Genomic DNA, 17325 nt, shown 5'->3' with positions numbered 1-17325 from the left:
AGTTGTCTGTTTTCCATGTCAAGTCTCTATCCTTTGGATATATTTGATGTTGTTAGTTATGTGTGTCTGTTTTCCATGTCAAGTCTCTATCCTTTCTATCTTTAGATGTTTTAGTTGTCTGTTTTCCATGTCAAGTCTATATCCTTTGGATATATTTCATGCTCTTAGTTGTTTGTGTCTGTTTTCCATGTCAAGTCTCCATCCTGTGGATATATTTGATGTTCTTAGTTGTTTGTGTCTGTATTCCATGTAAAGTCTCCATCCTTTGTATATTTTTGATGTGTTTAGTTGTGTGTGTCTGTTTTCCATGTCAAATCTCTATCCTTTGGATCTTTTTATGTTTTAGGTGTCTGTTTTTCATGTCAAGTCTCCATCCTTTGGATATATTTGACGTTCTTAGTTGTTTGTGTCTGTTTTCCATGTCAAGTCTCTATCTTTTGGATATATTTGATGCTGTTAGTTGTGTGTCTGTTTTCCATGTCAAGTCTCTATCCTTTGGATATATTTGATGTTTTTAGTTGTCTGTTTTTCATGTCAAGTCTCTATCCTTTGGATATATTTGATGTTTTTAGTTGACTGTTTTCCATGTCAAGTCTGTATCCTTTGTATATTTTTGATGTGTTTAGTTGTGTGTGTCTGTTTTCCATGTCAAGTCTCTATCCTTTGGATATATTTCATACTCTTAGTTGTTTGTGTCTGTTGTTCATGTCAAGTCTCCATCCTTTGGATATATTTGATGTTCTTAGTTGTTTCTGTCTGTTTTCCATGTCAAGTCTCTATCTTTTGGATATATTTGATGCTGTTAGTTGTGTGTCTGTTTTCCATGTCAAGTCTCTATCCTTTGGATATATTTGATGTTTTTAGTTGTCTGTTTTTCATGTCAAGTCTCTATCCTTTGGATATATTTGATGTTTTTAGTTGACTGTTTTCCATGTCAAGTCTGTATCCTTTGGATATATTTGATGTTGTTAGTTATGTGTGTCTGTTTTCCATGTCAAGTCTCTATCCTTTCTATCTTTAGATGTTTTAGTTGTCTGTTTTCCATGTCAAGTCTCTATCCTTTGGATATATTTCATGCTCTTAGTTGTTTGTGTCTGTTGTTCATGTCAAGTCTCCATCCTGTGGATATATTTGATGTTCTTAGTTGTTTGTGTCTGTTTTCCATGTCAAGTCTCTATCCTTTGTATAATTTTGATGTGTTTAGTTGTGTGCGTCTGTTTTCCATGTCAAGTCCTTTGGATATATTCTTTCTATTTTCTCTCGGATCTTAGTTCCCTTCCAAATAAGTTTGTTCAGATTTCTCGTGCAATATGCTATTCTAGGATACTTGCCTATATTTTTCGTCCAAATTTGATATCGCTTGTTTTTTAAATTTTCTAAGGGACGAAATATTGTCTTCCATGTATTTTTCGTATTACTACCTATATATAGAGTTGTCAAAAGTGGCTTAAAATTGCAAACTTAATCTCATTAAGGATTGGTGTTGAGTAACAATTCCAAATTACCTATGAAAATAATAATTGTAAGTTTTAGCTGGTAGATAGAAGGCTTAAATACGCATAAAAAATATCGGAAAAATTTCAATCCTTTCTGTGATTTGCTTTGTTTTGCAGCTTGAAAGTACTTGTTTCATTTTGTTTTTAGTCTACAATTGATATTACCCAAAACATATAACTATGCACTAGCCATCATTTTATCATTCAATATTTTAAATTTAATTTCAAACATTTATCATTTATAAATTTTATTATATCTTTTCAGTTTCCATTGGACGTATTTAAAGAATGGCGAAAAACATATGGTGATATATTTGGGTAAGTGTTGTATAAATATCACTTTACACACATTTCCTGACAGCAAACTCATTCAAGACCTAAAGATAAGTAGGTGATGCCCCATTCGTTGCATTCGTCATAATTATATAGTTACATGCAGTAAAACGCGCCTGATATATAGACTATTTATTTGATGTATGTAAATATGTAAAAATCATGTATTTAACATGAATTAAAGGTAAATAATATACAATAAGATTAACGCATGTATATTGACGATACTGGTCAGAATGGAAAGTGTAACTTGCAAGAGGACGAAGTTGCATAAGTTGATATTAAAAAAAAACAACCATGCCCGTTACATTTTAACGTCAACTAGGATTTTATATTTATGTGTAAACATTTGGTTTTGTCAAATATATGAAACAGGTAGAGATCCTTACTCGGCTTTATTGACTAAAAAGTATAAGCCTAATATGATTAAAATTGCCAATACAATGCAAAATACAAAAGTGCGCCAATACGGGATTCCGCCGGTCTTTTCCAATCTAATACGTCATACTTGCCTGGTTAAAATCCATATCGGCCTAGGGCAATATGACGTATTGGACTAGTAAGTGAAAAGGGTATATTTGCGTATGGCTTCCCATATTGGCTGATTTATTGGTCCGAGGCTGGAAATAATGGACGTCATATGTTAAATTCGTATTGATTACCATTATGAGGATATCGTCCTCTATAAAACTATAATTTTGTTTGCGAGGAATCAAAACATTCAAAACAAATTCATTGTGATCCATTTATTTTCTCTTGCGATACGTGTATTTTTTCAATACAAAAAATATGTATCTTTTTTATAGATTTTTCGAAGGGTTTACGCCATGTTTGGTTGTGAATTGTCCTGAAATGGCTAAACAGATTCTTGTAAAGCAGTTTGACAAATTCCACGTTCGCCCGGTAGGTACAAATGGCAACTTTTGGTCGATCAAATCTTACTTTACTCAACTTAAGGAGGTAGACCTAGGGTAAGGGACACAACTCTTACAAATCATTAGAACGTTTCTATTCAGCATTTTTCATCAGTCTCATATAAGCATCAAAGTAACTTGGACTGATTTCATTCTGTTTCAAATAAAGGTTTGAAAGACTTTAGTGAAATTGAATGTTATACAAACATATCACTGATTTCATAAGTTATGTCCCTTACCCTAGGTATACCTCCTTAAATACGATTGTTTTATTAACGTTAGGTTTGTAACTGAAATAATGTTGATCTTAGCATTCTAGATGGCTGAGATAAAAGTAGAACACATTTGAAACCATACGACTTTAGATATGTTAATCAAATGGGTATATCTGCACTACACTTGTGCTAAAGTGCGTAACGAGGACATCCATATCGTTATAAATAAGGCATAACAGTCTAGTTTTCAAAAGCAGTAAATGTGCATATTAAAACAGCTATATTCTTAAGGTAAACATTTTATTTTGAATTAATAGGAGTGAAAGTATGTACATATGTACTTTAACACATGTACGTCTCAAAATGCGATATTTCTATTAGCTACATTGCTCCATCGGATCATTTTTGAACATATTGACGTCATATCTGATATGAGTACTAGTATACTGTCTTATTACGGTCAAAGTCGACGAGGAATAAAACTGATAGTTCATGATATTGCACGATCATGTTTCACGTGGAGTACTCAGAACAAACATATACGAATGATTAAAGAGAATATGACATGTAACAACTGACGTTTTTCTCGAATTTCTATTCAGGTATATTTCAAGATTTTTCGGTTGGAAATTTAATGGCCTTGACATTCTCATTATCAAATTTTAACAAATAATTGAAAAAAAATCTTGTTCTGTAATTAAGTGTTATACTCTATGAGAATCTCGCAGTGGGTGGATCATGATGGAAAAGACACACAAGTATTTCAATGACTTCCTATTCAAATTGTATTTTGAAATGTAGTGCATCACAAAGTAACAATCACAATAAGAAACACAATATTCTAATATGTATTTTACCCTTAAAATTGTCAAATTTTACACCCGCTATACTGTTTTTGAAATGCATTGCAATTTCTCCATCATAGCAAGAAAATCAATTTTATTGTAGTTTTGAAGTCGATTCACTGCATCCTCTGACACTTCTAAGACAAACGAACTATCAATTCAGTAGCCCATTGACGACATACCCACATTGTCAAATTCGTGTTTTTTAATTAATTTTTTTCTGTTTGAGCATGATTTATTATTTTTTCAATTACGCCTGGTCCTTACAGATTCCAAAACTTAACAACTAACTATATTACTATATTTGCTCGTCAATATAATTGGTGATCATTTTCACATTTCAGTGTCCGTCAATATGTGACGTAATATTTCAGTGATTTCCGTTAACTTATAACAAAACTCGTTTTAGCATGCTTAATACTTTATATTAAAGCTTTGTAACCCGTTTGTGTATAGTCCTGACGAAAACAGTCTTCTGAACACATGTGGTGCTGAATGGAAGAGACAGCGATCGATTGTAGCGACAGCGTTAAACTCCGTGTCGATGAAACACGTAAGACTAAAAATCTACGTTTAATTGACGCCTGTGCTAAATTAAGGATACGTCAGATACAGTCATTATTACCATTTCTAAAATGTCTATAGCTAGAAAAGCAGAGGACACTTACGCTACCGGTTCAACAGGTTCATGTTCCCATTCTTAGTGGATTCCGATTTCCTCATTTACTTCTGTTACTTTGTATGTATCATGTTGGTTATTTTTTGTCCTTTATTGTGTTTATCTGTTTTCCATGTCTGGTCTTTGTCCCTGGATTACATTCTTATGATTTCTGCTAGAATCCCGGTTCCTTTTATTACTCTTTAAACAGACTGTGTATTCAAATACCCGACTTATCAAGTATCTAACAGGATCTATGACTAAAAAAGTTACTACTTCCTTAAAACAAGTTAAAGAATACAACAACAAAATAAATACGAGAACCCACCTGGACATTTCAAATCGACAAACATATCTTGTAAAAAAAGCATGGGCTTTTATTGTGACCTCAAAATGATCATTTTAACTGATCACATTTTGACCGCTTCATTTATCCTTTTAGATGTCTGAACGAGTAAACATTGTCGGAGACAAGTTTTGTTCTAAGATACAGGAAACCTGTAGGTGTCAACCTGAAGGCTTTGACGTCTCTAGGTGAGTCTGTAAAACGATCTCAAATTATAATCCATTCATCCATAGCAAAATCTTGTGGTGGTCATCATGAACTCGTGCACCGTGGCGGTGTATCAATCTGCACTATGAGAACCGATTTGTTCAACGTGTCATAGTTTTCCTTTTCTCTTTCGTCTACCCCGGACTTGACTTTTTAATGAGCAACTCTATTGATGTTTCTAGAAAAGTAGAGGACACCTATCCTACCGGTGCACCTTGTTCGTGCTGCCAGTTTTTAGTGGAGTCCTAATTGCTCATTTGCTTTTTGCTGCTTTGTACGTATTATTTTATTTATTTTATGGTCTTTTTGTGTGTTTATTTCCGTGGTAGGTCTATGTCCCTTAATTACATTCTTTTGATTTCCGCTAAAATTTGAATCGGTTCCCTTGATCACACTATCACACGGTTAAATTTCTCGGTGCTTGATTTTGCATCTCTCGAAAACAAAATTGATTTTAGTCCTTCTTGTACAAAACTTATTCTTCCCGTGTATCAGGTTATAATACTGAGAAAATTCTCCCTGAAACGTATGTAAAGTAAATGACATTTGAAATACTAATATTATTGTATTCAATTATTCATTCAGTACATTCCATTGTCGGAAAATCCGTCACTATTTTATCTAATACAGTAAAACCTATCTGAACCGAATCTTGAGGAGGTTGACCTAAGGTAAGGAACATAACTCTTGCAATCAGTGATATGTTTGTATCATATTCATTTTCACCAAAGCCTTTCAAGCTTTCCTTTGAAACAGAATGATATCAGTCCAAGTTACTTTGATGCTGCTTACATGAGATTGGTGTAAAATGCTGAATATAAACGTTCTAATGATTTGTAAGAGTTGTGTCCCTTAACCTAGGTCTACCTCCTTAAATAATCCGAAGTTTTGTCAGAACCATACCCAATTTAAGGTCCCTTTATTTCATTTGAAACGTATCTTGAACATTGGTAAACCAAAAACCTATCTGTACCTATGGTCTAACAGGGTTCGGTTCAGACAGTTTTAAGTGTATTTCATTAATGAAGATCAGATGAAAAACATATTCAAGTTTTGGTCCATTTACAGTGGCAATACATGCAAGAAGACCTTTAAGAAAAAAATTGAGAGGCAAAAGTAATAGCATTGCCCAAGCTAATATTGAATTTAATTTTCAAAAGTTGTTGAGATTACACAAATTCAAATTTTAACTTACATAGAAATTTATTGGCTTTATTATAGCCTTGTTGATCGATACTCTCTGGACGCCTTTGCTGAATCTGGTTTTGATTATCATCCGAACAGCCTGGACGACGACAACGCCCTCTTGTTCCGATTTATGAACCATTTCAATCAATCTGCTGCGGCTGATAATCCTATTGCTGGTCTAGCCAGTAAGTAGAATAATCGAATCTTATATTTGGTGTCACTGCTCTTTATTTTTGCCCTAATCTGTTTCTTATGGCACATTTTTCTATATAATATACAATTCTTACAGTTTTTCCTAATACATGTATAAAAGTTGAATATATTATTTTGTATCAGGAATTTTTGTTCGATTTACGCAGAATAATATACAAAATAATATATTCAGATATTAGATACAATCCTTTTAATTCAATATTGTGGCAAAAACTATGATAATTTCATAACAATTCATTCCAATACAACACGCCTTGTTTCAGACTTGATTACAATGCATTTCATTGGTAAAAGGAGTCCGGTTAAAAGAAACAAGGTTTAAAAGATCACGGCCTTGTTTTATTGATCAGGTGCTAGGAAAATTGTGTATCCAAGATAAAGTCAAAACAATGGCATCTTTTCTAATAGTACAAATGTTCATATCAAGGATGCAGATCTAGGGTGAAGGACATAACTCTTGAAATCAGTGATATGTTTGTATCATATTCAATTTCAGCAAAGCCTTTCAAGCTTTCATTCGAAACAGAATGATGAAATCAGTCCAATTTAGTTAGATGCTTACATGAGATTGATGTAAAATGCTGAATACAAACGTACCAATGATTTTTTAAGAGTTGGGTCCCTTACCCTAGGTTTACCTCCTTAAATTATATTGATTTAAATAACGTCATTTGTGTGAATATCAACATCATTTAATAAAATAAACTTGAATTTTTATTCTTTGTTGATTATCTGTTAACCTTAATAGTTATATACAATATTTTCGGGTTCTAATTTGCCATATAACGATATTTGAACTTAAACTATTTATAAAATATAAAATATATGCATCTAATTTGCTATGTAAGATTTTTATATGCAATATGGGTTAAGCATTAATGTTTACATTTGTTATATTATAAATAATTATTTGTAGGAGTGTATAATGGTCTGATACCCTTCCTACAATTGTTTGACTACAAACATAAACAAATACACGAGGAAAATATGAAACAGATTAAAGAACACGTGGAAACCAAACGTAAAGAGGTTTGTTTATAACCGTTTACTGGTGCACTTGGTCCATGTTCCTAGTTTTTAGTGGAGTCCGAGTTGCTCATTTACGTCTGTTACTTTGTATGTATTATTTTGTTTACTTTATGTATTTTGTTGTGTTTGTCTGTTTCCCATGCCTGGTCTTTGTCCCTGGATTACATAGTTTGATTTCCGACAGAATCTTGGTTCCCTTGATTACTCTTTGAATCCTAAAATCTGACACAAGCAGTAAAACGTCTTTAAGGTGTATACCTTTTCTTCAATTGTCGGTTTACAAACGTAATGTTAAAATTAATTCGTCGTTTATATAACCTTTAAATGAAGATAATATGGAATTGTCTTCTTCTTCAAAAATAGTAGTATAGACGGCATTTATTGTACATCCAGTCGTCAAAACCGTAACATACGTCATTCCAGTTTGACATCCAACAAAATGTTTTAGTTTTTACACCAATTATTATTTATTTCAGTACAAGAATTATTCAACATGCAAAAACTTCTTAGCACATATGATCAATGGAACATTTCTGGACCATGACGAACATGGCATTTACCGTAGACGCAGTCTTAAAGACGATGAAATTATTGGACACATAAGTTCATTGATTGGAGGAGGTATTGGTACACAGAACGCATGTCTGTCTTTTGTTATACATATGCTTGCCATGAATCCTGCTGTACAACAAAAAGCCTTTCAGGAGATTGTAAAAGTTTGTGGATATGATGTAAGTCAACTATATTATACCTGTTACCTTGGCAACAATAACCTGTATGATGCCCTTAATGTCATGGGGAAGTTTGTTTTACCCATCAATTGCATACACACCTATTGACTTTGTATAATGTTGAAAAAAATTATACTGAAAGCATCAATGTTCACTGAGTGATATACATTTTGTTCATGTTACAATGTATTTTTCCGACGCAGTCGATATAGTTTCGCTTTTTACCCTTTGACATGAAAAATTGTTTGGGTTTAAAGTCCGAGCAGCAATATTTCAGCTTTATTCAGACAATGAACATGAAATGGATGATAAAATGAACATGGAATGAAAAAAAAAAAGGATGGGTCACAAGGATAATAGGGTCGACAAATTTTGATTGCCACTGGAAAAAGGGGGGATGGGTAAGGTCGGTCAATTTAGCCTCCTGTGGCGGAGCGCAAAGGTTCCTACTCCTATCGAATACCACAGCAGGGTTCTTTAACGTGCGAGGAACGTGGCATCTTTCCCAACACGGTGCATCACTATGGTTTGCGGTCAGGTTTTCCGCATTATAGCCTGACAACCCCAGCATGTAACACGCCAGGGGTACCCCATTCCACCACCTGAGGCACACATCCCAGTTGCTCTGTGGGCAGAGCGCCTAGCCCCCGGCTAGGTTTCTGAGCACTATTTAGTCGCCTTATACGACAAGCTTAGCGCTGCCGCAGGCCTATTCTTTTAACACCCGGACCTGCACGGGGCTTGACATGAAAAGGGACACGCAAGTCACCTGATCGGAACTATGTTTCCCGATTGGTCAAATACTGATAACTTAGTGGCGTTCGAAAAAAAAACTGTATCGAAAATTGAATTTGCGTGCCTTGTGTTATTTTCTGAATGAAATGTACAAAAATAATAGGTAAAATGAACTTTCACTGGGACGGCTATCTATTTTTTTTTTAAATAATACTTGTTTTTTTATATTTTGGTTAGATCTTAGTGACGAATACTAGTAAATGATAATAAATATATAGTGAATCCTGAAATATTCTGTCATCAAACGATACTATAGATGGACCAATATTTAACGTTATACCTTAAGTTACAAATTTAACATGTAAAAATGACACGTATGTCTATCTATAATAAATTAGTATAATGATGTTGACTGTCTATTGAACAGAAATCTCCAAGCTACGAAGAAATACAGAAGTTGGAATATCTACAAATGGTCATTTTCGAAACTCTCAGACTTTTACCTTGTGCACCTGGGTAAGAATTAATATTAATATACCAATCAAGTTTATATAAATACAACAAACTATATTTAATCCTGTTTATTGAAATTTAAGAGAAGCATTTTCTACGGCTTTGAAATAATCGCACATTTATATGACATCATCTTATGTTTTGTTATTGTCCTCATGTGTGCTATTTTACGTCACAGTATCAAACCAGGTCACACAAATAACCTAGTTTGCAGACAGAAAACCAACCAATCAGAAGGCCTGTTACAAACAAATTGAAGTATTTTACATCAAATGTCATTAGCTGTTATAAAACAAGTTGTATTCTTACAGGGTGACACGAACATGTACTGATGACTGTACAGTGAATGGAATACATATCAGGAAAGGGGTTGTTGTTAGAATTATGACATGTACACTTTATACAGATGAAAATATATATCCACAACCAGAACAATTCATTCCAGAAAGGTAACTATTGTTTAAGGAGTCAGACCTAGGGCAAGGGACATAACTCATGAAATCAGTGAAATGTTTGTTTCATATTCAATTTTGCCAAAGCCTCTCAAGCTTTCGTTTGAAGCAGAATAAAATGAATCCAAGTTAATGAGATGCTTATATAAGATTGATGTAAAATGCTGAATACAAACGCTCCAATGATTTAAAGAGTTGTGTTCCTTACCCTAGGTCTACATCCTTAAAACCAAACTTTATTTTATTTCTACTGCGGATTGTAAACATATGACCATAAGCATGTTCATGTAATTAACAGGTCAACTTATAAAAATACTATGATAGATATTATTGAAACTTTTATTTTCCATATTTGCAAGTTGTAGGAAAATTAATTACCAGATACTTAGGATTTACCTTCAGACATAAATGGCTAAGCTTGGTTTCGTACATTGGTGATACTTGTGGTTTTTTCCTAGCTCTTCAATTTCGTACCCTTTTAGTACTGGGCTGCACAGTTACGCACAGAATACTATACGTCGTACTTGATTGGGATCGCTAACAAAAACATAGTCAAAGAGGGATCCAAGCCCATCCCTCCATATAGATTTGCAAATATTATTATAGTGTATTTGGTGTGTTAATGCATGCATTTAAATGTGCTTATTTAAGTTTTTTGGGGTCCCCCCTCTTTAGGTGAATCTCAGGACCACTGAAAGTACAATCCTATATAAACTGCAGACACTGCCAATGGTAGAGTTGATAACCCACCGTACAGAAATAAGATTTTACAGTCTGCGCATGCTCCCATTAATATATCTGGAGCGTCAGGGACGTCCGGTTAACATATTCACGTAGAATGTAAGACCAGAACTATGAATTGCTAAAAATATTCTGACTGAAGCAAACGATTGCGCAAGTGATGAGGCGCTCAATGACTGTCTAAAATACAACTTTGAGCTCCGTCCATCATAGACATAGCCTAAAATCATATTATCAACCAAATCAAACGAAATGCAGAGTAAGACTTCTTGCAAAGGGCCAAATTTTATACCAATCTATGATTGTTGGTGTAGTCTGTAACCCCTTTCCGAATACACAAAAAAGTTAATTCAGTGAGTTTTTGACATGAATAAATCAAGTACTGTCTGATTTTTGTTTATACAAAAATGTTTTTTAAAAAAGAATATCTGAATTTGTTTTGTTAGATTCTTATTTATCAAAGGTTAGTGGTTTACATGTACACTTGACACTGGTAATCAAATTATCAAAATCTCGAAGGCATGTGTCATATGAGAGATGTATAGGCAACAAATCTATGATCTATACTTATTTATTAGAGAATCGAATGGCAATCTCTAGTTTTGAATTTGTTTCATATTATTTTTTTATCAGGGATTATCAAGTTCAGGTTAAGTCTTCTCTTCTCGAATTATATTTATCAGCGTCAATCCTAATTTACAATAGTATTTATGTGTCAGTCTCTTTAAAAATTAGGCAGTGGATGAAACATGGTATGAAAAAACCCACCACTTTGAAAGTGTAATTTGACTATTTGCACTAACTGAATCAAGAAATTAGGATGAAATTTCCCTTATTATCATGTTGGTAAATTGAGATATAATCACATTGAAATGCACTGAAAATTAACATTTCAAATGCAGATAACTCAGTCAATAACCTCATTCTTATCAAACAATCTATGAAAAAGTTCTGAGCAAATTCATTGGTGTCATAATCACATGACTTGAATGTTTCAGATTGTTCCCGTTTTACCTGATTCTTACAAAAACTTAAAACTTGATAATAGTTAACTATTTAAGAAACGGAGGTGAAAGTCTTTAAAAGAACAGGCCACCCTTACTCAAAATAGACCATAGGAGTCAAATTGTAGAATTTTGCAAATAACTCAAGAGACAGTTTGGTTTTAATAAGCTTAAACCTAGCAGGAAAAAAAATAGTTTGATTAGATGGTCCTATGCCGAAATTTTCAGAAAGAGCCGAGTTATGGGTCCTGAAATTGATTTTGTTTCGAATTTTTCATTTCCAAATTCGAAAGCCTTCTCCTTTTAAACTACCCTTGTAAGCAAACATGCCATGAATGTTCCTATGGTGTACTAAACAAACTATATGTTGGAACTTTTGATCTGGCGAAAACGGCCACTGTTTCTAAAAATAGTCTAGAAGGGTAGAATAAATGTTTGGAAATTACACGAAAGCCAATTGCATGGTTTAGCTAAATTCTGTTAGCTTAAGTGATCAGTAAGTTGAGACGGACTCATGCCGAGATTTTCATAAAGATCTGTTGACCGATGTATGAATTCTTGCTCTTGAAGAGTCAAAAAATGATAAATTTTATAATATGCAGGTGGAAAAGTAGGGTGTTTTCTATTGATTAAATGATTCTTACAAGGTATGACAATTGTACAGTAGGGTCAAGGATCTGGTGGTTCAAATAGTCAAATATAACGTGTCAAGATGACCGGGATGGGTTTGGATTACAATGTTACATTTCATTTTATTACTTTTGTAAAACACTACGGACCACATCCTGAGTTTATTTTTACATACAAGGGCGTAGCGATACCTGTTTTAGTTGTACGCACAATTACGACGAGGGGTCTTTTTTTTTTGGGGGGGGGGGTCGCGGAAAAGTACAAAATTTCCGGAATTGATGGTTTTGATATCGCGAATTACTCTATGGTGTATATATTGGAGTATCATTATGTATTAAAAAGGATTTGTCTTTGCATAAAACCTTTATTTCATCTTTAAAATGTGTTTTTTTTTATTTTTGTTACTTTTTCCGAAAGTACGCAACTGCGTATTTGCGTATAGGCAGGTACGCCCCTGACATACATTGCTACAGAGCGTGCAGGTTGTTTTCTATCAAACCAAGAAGGTTGTATTTTTGACTTTCATTTTAATTACCACATTGTTTCTCCGTTTTAATACACGATGTTTACGTATATTGTGTGTGCACTTTTTTGATGTTGTTTGTCTTACCAGATTTTCACCGGAAGAAGTGCGAAAGAGACATGCGTACAACTATTTACCGTATGGAGGCGGACCTAGAATGTGCCCAGGATTGAAATTCGCTGAACTGCAATGTAAAGTGGCGCTAGTTAAGCTTCTACAACGATTTGTCATTAAACCAAGCTCTAAAACAATGGTTAGTATTTGAAACACTTCAGTGCATGTACATGTTCCTGCATTTCAATCATAGTTCTTCTTTTCGTTCAGCATATCTAAAAAGAGATAATCGTCAATGTATTAACTATAATAGTATACGTAAATAGGTAAGGTATAGTACTTAATATGTTGTGCCTTTAAAACAGCGAAAATAAAAGAAAGTGCACTGTAACTGTGCGAGCTGTCGCCAAAGTTGCAGAGAAACATGAGGTTACAAGAAAATATATGATAATTATCACTATTAGAAGAACTAAGCTTTTTCCATTTTTGTTTCATATAAAATGCTGAACGTACATCACTTCATTAAATAAAAAAAAACATGTCAAAGCTGTCGTTGATGTATGGATATGTATGATAATTATTTAAACTTTACATAAAAGTTCAGGAATAAAGGCAATCATCAAAATACTTTGCCTCACTATACACTTATATATACATGTATATTTGGTTACGTGAAAACAAGACGGCCATAGATTGATCTGCGGGAACATGCGAGACTTCATGGAATACACACTCTGCGTCTGCTTTTAAAGTTTATGTTTTTTGAGCCATTCATATTTTAGACTCCCTACGTCGCTTAATACATCATTATAAAATATATATTTTAGGACCCACTACCAACTGCCCTGAGACCAATGCTTTCACCAAAAGATGGTGTTTATGTCTGTTTTGAAGATCGAAATAAACAATTATCGAGGTCAAAAACCTGTTCAGCATAAAGCCGTAAACTTTTTGGAGTCTTCTTCTCCATGGCCTATGCGAAGCAGCTTCCGGTTCCGGTGTGAGAATATGTGATCATTGACCGAGAGGGTGTCTAGTCTAGCTGATGGGTACAACGACTTGGCTTCGAAGGTTAAGTCGAATGTAAACCTATGGCACAAAGAAATACATAAAACACGGAACAAAGGCGGAACTACAAGGATATTACTGTAATATTACCTAGACTTTATTTGAAGTCTTTGCACAACTTTTTCAACTATTATTCATTATAAAGCCAACACACGTGTTCAAATCACTTATAACAATGTGAAGGTCAAATCTACCTGCAATTTAGCTTTTGTTTGTTTTGTACTTGTGTTTTTGATTTTTTGTTTATCATTTTTTTCAGTGACAGTTGTTGTTATCAACAAAAAGCGAAAATGCTCATACAAGTTCTCTTAGTGCTTACCCAAGCTACATTGTATGGTATAAAGTCATTGAACAGACATATATGTTTATTGTACTTTATACATGTACATATACTTTCGAAGGATTGGTACGTGTACAATGAATGTCATGTGGCCAAGTCATGTGACCATGTGATTCAGGAAAATATGTCACTTACACCCATTCGAAAGTTAAGGATGTGTTGTGTATAGAGTACAGACTACAATAACCCCTTCAGCGTAAATATGATGACAAAACTTAATACACTTTACTATTTCGACAATATAATAAATTTTGAAATAAAAAAAATTCAAAAAAATCTGATAAGACTGATGTACCCTGTAATTGCATACAAAAAGTATATTGGTCTACGGTTTCAATTGCTTTCAAAAGCAGAAATTCCGGATACAAATTAAAATAAAAATATGTATCTAACAAGGCTGGCATGCTCCTATTGTAGGCATCGGAGCACCTGACCGGAATTTCCCATCAGTTGTTCCATAACTTATTCAGTTCATGGAAAGTACATGTATAGTACTTCTGGTAAATGAAAATCATTTTACATCAGTTTACATATTATACAGTTACATTGTCTAAATTGAACACTATTGTTGATGGCATATTTGCAAAGATAAAAATTCTACATGTTTATCAAGTTGTATGACGCTCAAAAGCCCCTCACAAAGTTCAGGATTTTATTTAATTTAGAACGTAACTGCAGTCATGAGTCTGAGTTACAAAATGTATCCATAGGTCTTACTGAAAATGAGAAATATATATAGATATCATATACCATATTTATACAAGTATTCACGAACTCAATGATGTTAATTAACTATCTGAAACCATATTCGTGATGGATATAATCATGCATCTGTATTCGGCATGTCATTTTAAGTGAAACTCTGGCAGTGCGTCACCTTGACAAGATGAACAATACTATGGGTACAAATGCATATACACAATTAAAATTGTCTAAGTGGCGGTTCCAGGGCGCTTCTCCTGAGTCCGACTCTCTGCATACAATGGAGAGTATCTGGCACAGAGTTACGTTATCGTATCTACAGGGATTGGTATCCCCTTTTGGAGCGTTTTATTAATTTCATGCACTTTTGGGAAAAACAAGAGAGCCTTGGATCCACCTAACCACCACCCCTTCTCAAAATTTCTGAATCTGAATCAGCCCCGTGCCATGCTGAACAATGTCTTAATTTCATTTAATTGTGAAAATGAACGCTTTAAAGATGATATTCTTTGTTTTTATTGAACCGACTCGTATCTCGGTTCAATGTCATCGAAAGTAAGCACAATGCCTGTAACAATTATTATATGCATCCGTTCTGTAACAAATGTGCCTGAAAAATATGTATTATGAATCTGTACTGTAAAAAGCCATTTAAATTTGCGTAATACTTCTTTGTCATGAGATAAATGTGTCCTACATACAAATGTACTATGATTCTGTGTGTATGATAGTTGATTCATCATAAGGGCAAAAAGTCTTTGATGTCTACGGGTAGGGAATCAATTATGTTTTTTAATACATGCAATGTAGTTTCGATGCTTTTTTTATTCATTTCATTTAAGCATGCTTTACATGTATTCCTAGACAGATTTCACTGTTACAATATCATTACCACTGAAATCGACGATAACGTTAGTGTGTATCAAACAACCCCTTCTTTACTATGTGATATTATTTTCAGATGTTCATTCGTGGACCATTAAAAATGGCATTTATTATGATACAAATAAAAGTTGTTATATACGTGCGTTTTATTTACTGACAAAAAAATGGAAACAGCATATATATAATTCAAAAAAAAATACTGACCGAGCCTTTTAAGTGTCAGTTTTTGTAAGAATCAGGCAAAATGGGAAAATGAGAAACATGCATGTCAAAACTCCACTGATCAGACAATGTTTTTACACAAGGATGCTTTCTTTGTTTGAAAAGAACATTGTTTGTTCTCTGCATCACTGGATTTGCTCAGAATATTTTAAATAGAATGTTAAAAAAAAATGCTCTTTGACAGAGTTATTTGCCCTTTTTGTTTTTGTTTTGTTTTTGTTTAATATGATAGTGCTAATACATGTAATCAAATTACAACTTCAAGATGGTGGTTTTTTATACCATGTTTCACCCACATTTTTACATGTGTCTGACACTTAAAATCAATTTCAATTTGATTTTTTAAAACTTTTTTTATTGTTAAAAAGGCCTACATGTACACATTTTTATTCTTGATGTTTTTATTAATGTTATAATAAACAGAAATATGCATGTGGCTTTCCATATAACCCTAGTTCTTAGGAGAAAAAAATATATATGGAATAAACCGTAGAATTCAAAATGAAGGAAGATAACTCCGTAAAGGCACTAAAATACAATGGAAACTGTTTGATTTTCAATGTGGATTATTTCAATCTAAGAACAGACAGCTTGGAATGAAAAATTACACATTTCACCATATATACCTATGAACCAACTTAATAACAAAATAAAAATGACTTGTGTAGTTTTTTTTAGGTGTATCACGTATAACAGAATTTGCATAATTCTTAGATAGACTACTACTTGACCATCCCCGAGATCGAATAATATTATGACCCTGACCTGTTTGGGCGAAACATGTACATGCAATCTGTTCAGTTACTGGTATAACAGGTAGAATATAATTTATATATTCACAAATATAAAATATATCAGTCAAATATCAAATTTAATAAAATACATGTACGTACTCTGGCCATTAATAATAGAATGTACCTTCGAAATTCTCTGATGTCAAAATTTTGATAACGTGTTTGCAAATGAGCAATTAATAGGCCGAAACCCTTTTCACCTCAACTAGACCAAAGGACCAAGTGAGCTTATGCCATCACGTCGTGACCGTCGACCGTTCATTTTTCACATAATGCTCAACTTCACGAAAACTTCTTGATCAGTTTTAGTCAGAAATAGCAGAAATGATGCATCTACGAACATCTATAAAATCTGTACTTTTGGTTTCATTTCATTTAACACGATGGCCGCCAGAGCCTATTTATGCTTCGGGCAGGCAAATTTTCTATGATCAACTCATATGAAACCACAAGAGCTAATGTTAAGAAAGTATGGTTAATGACCTTA

The 17325-nt window shown here is 33.5% G+C and overlaps 1 protein-coding gene across 2 annotated transcripts in view; it reads left to right on the top strand.

The window, feature by feature from the left end:
- Positions 1–15960, top strand: part of LOC148597477 (cytochrome P450 3A8-like) — a 31716-nt gene extending 15756 nt beyond the window's left edge. For both annotated transcript variants that reach the window (XM_088563430.1, XM_088563431.1), the window contains 11 exons: positions 1762–1814; positions 2636–2732; positions 4237–4356; positions 4904–4995; positions 6236–6387; positions 7332–7444; positions 7921–8175; positions 9338–9426; positions 9735–9872; positions 12864–13026; positions 13655–15960. In XM_088563430.1, the coding sequence (XP_088419556.1) occupies positions 1762–1814; positions 2636–2732; positions 4237–4356; positions 4904–4995; positions 6236–6387; positions 7332–7444; positions 7921–8175; positions 9338–9426; positions 9735–9872; positions 12864–13026; positions 13655–13765 (1383 nt within the window). In that variant the 3' untranslated portion in view covers positions 13766–15960. The remainder of the gene's footprint in view (positions 1–1761; positions 1815–2635; positions 2733–4236; positions 4357–4903; positions 4996–6235; positions 6388–7331; positions 7445–7920; positions 8176–9337; positions 9427–9734; positions 9873–12863; positions 13027–13654) is intronic.
- The last annotated feature ends 1365 nt before the right edge of the window (positions 15961–17325 follow it).

The sequence above is a fragment of the Perna viridis genome, chromosome 15, assembly GCF_037379345.1.
Source record: "Perna viridis isolate PV_CMFRI_1.1 ecotype Kerala chromosome 15, ASM3737934v1, whole genome shotgun sequence".
Lineage (NCBI taxonomy): Eukaryota > Metazoa > Mollusca > Bivalvia > Mytilida > Mytilidae > Perna > Perna viridis.
This window is presented reverse-complemented; position numbering and strand designations above follow the sequence as displayed.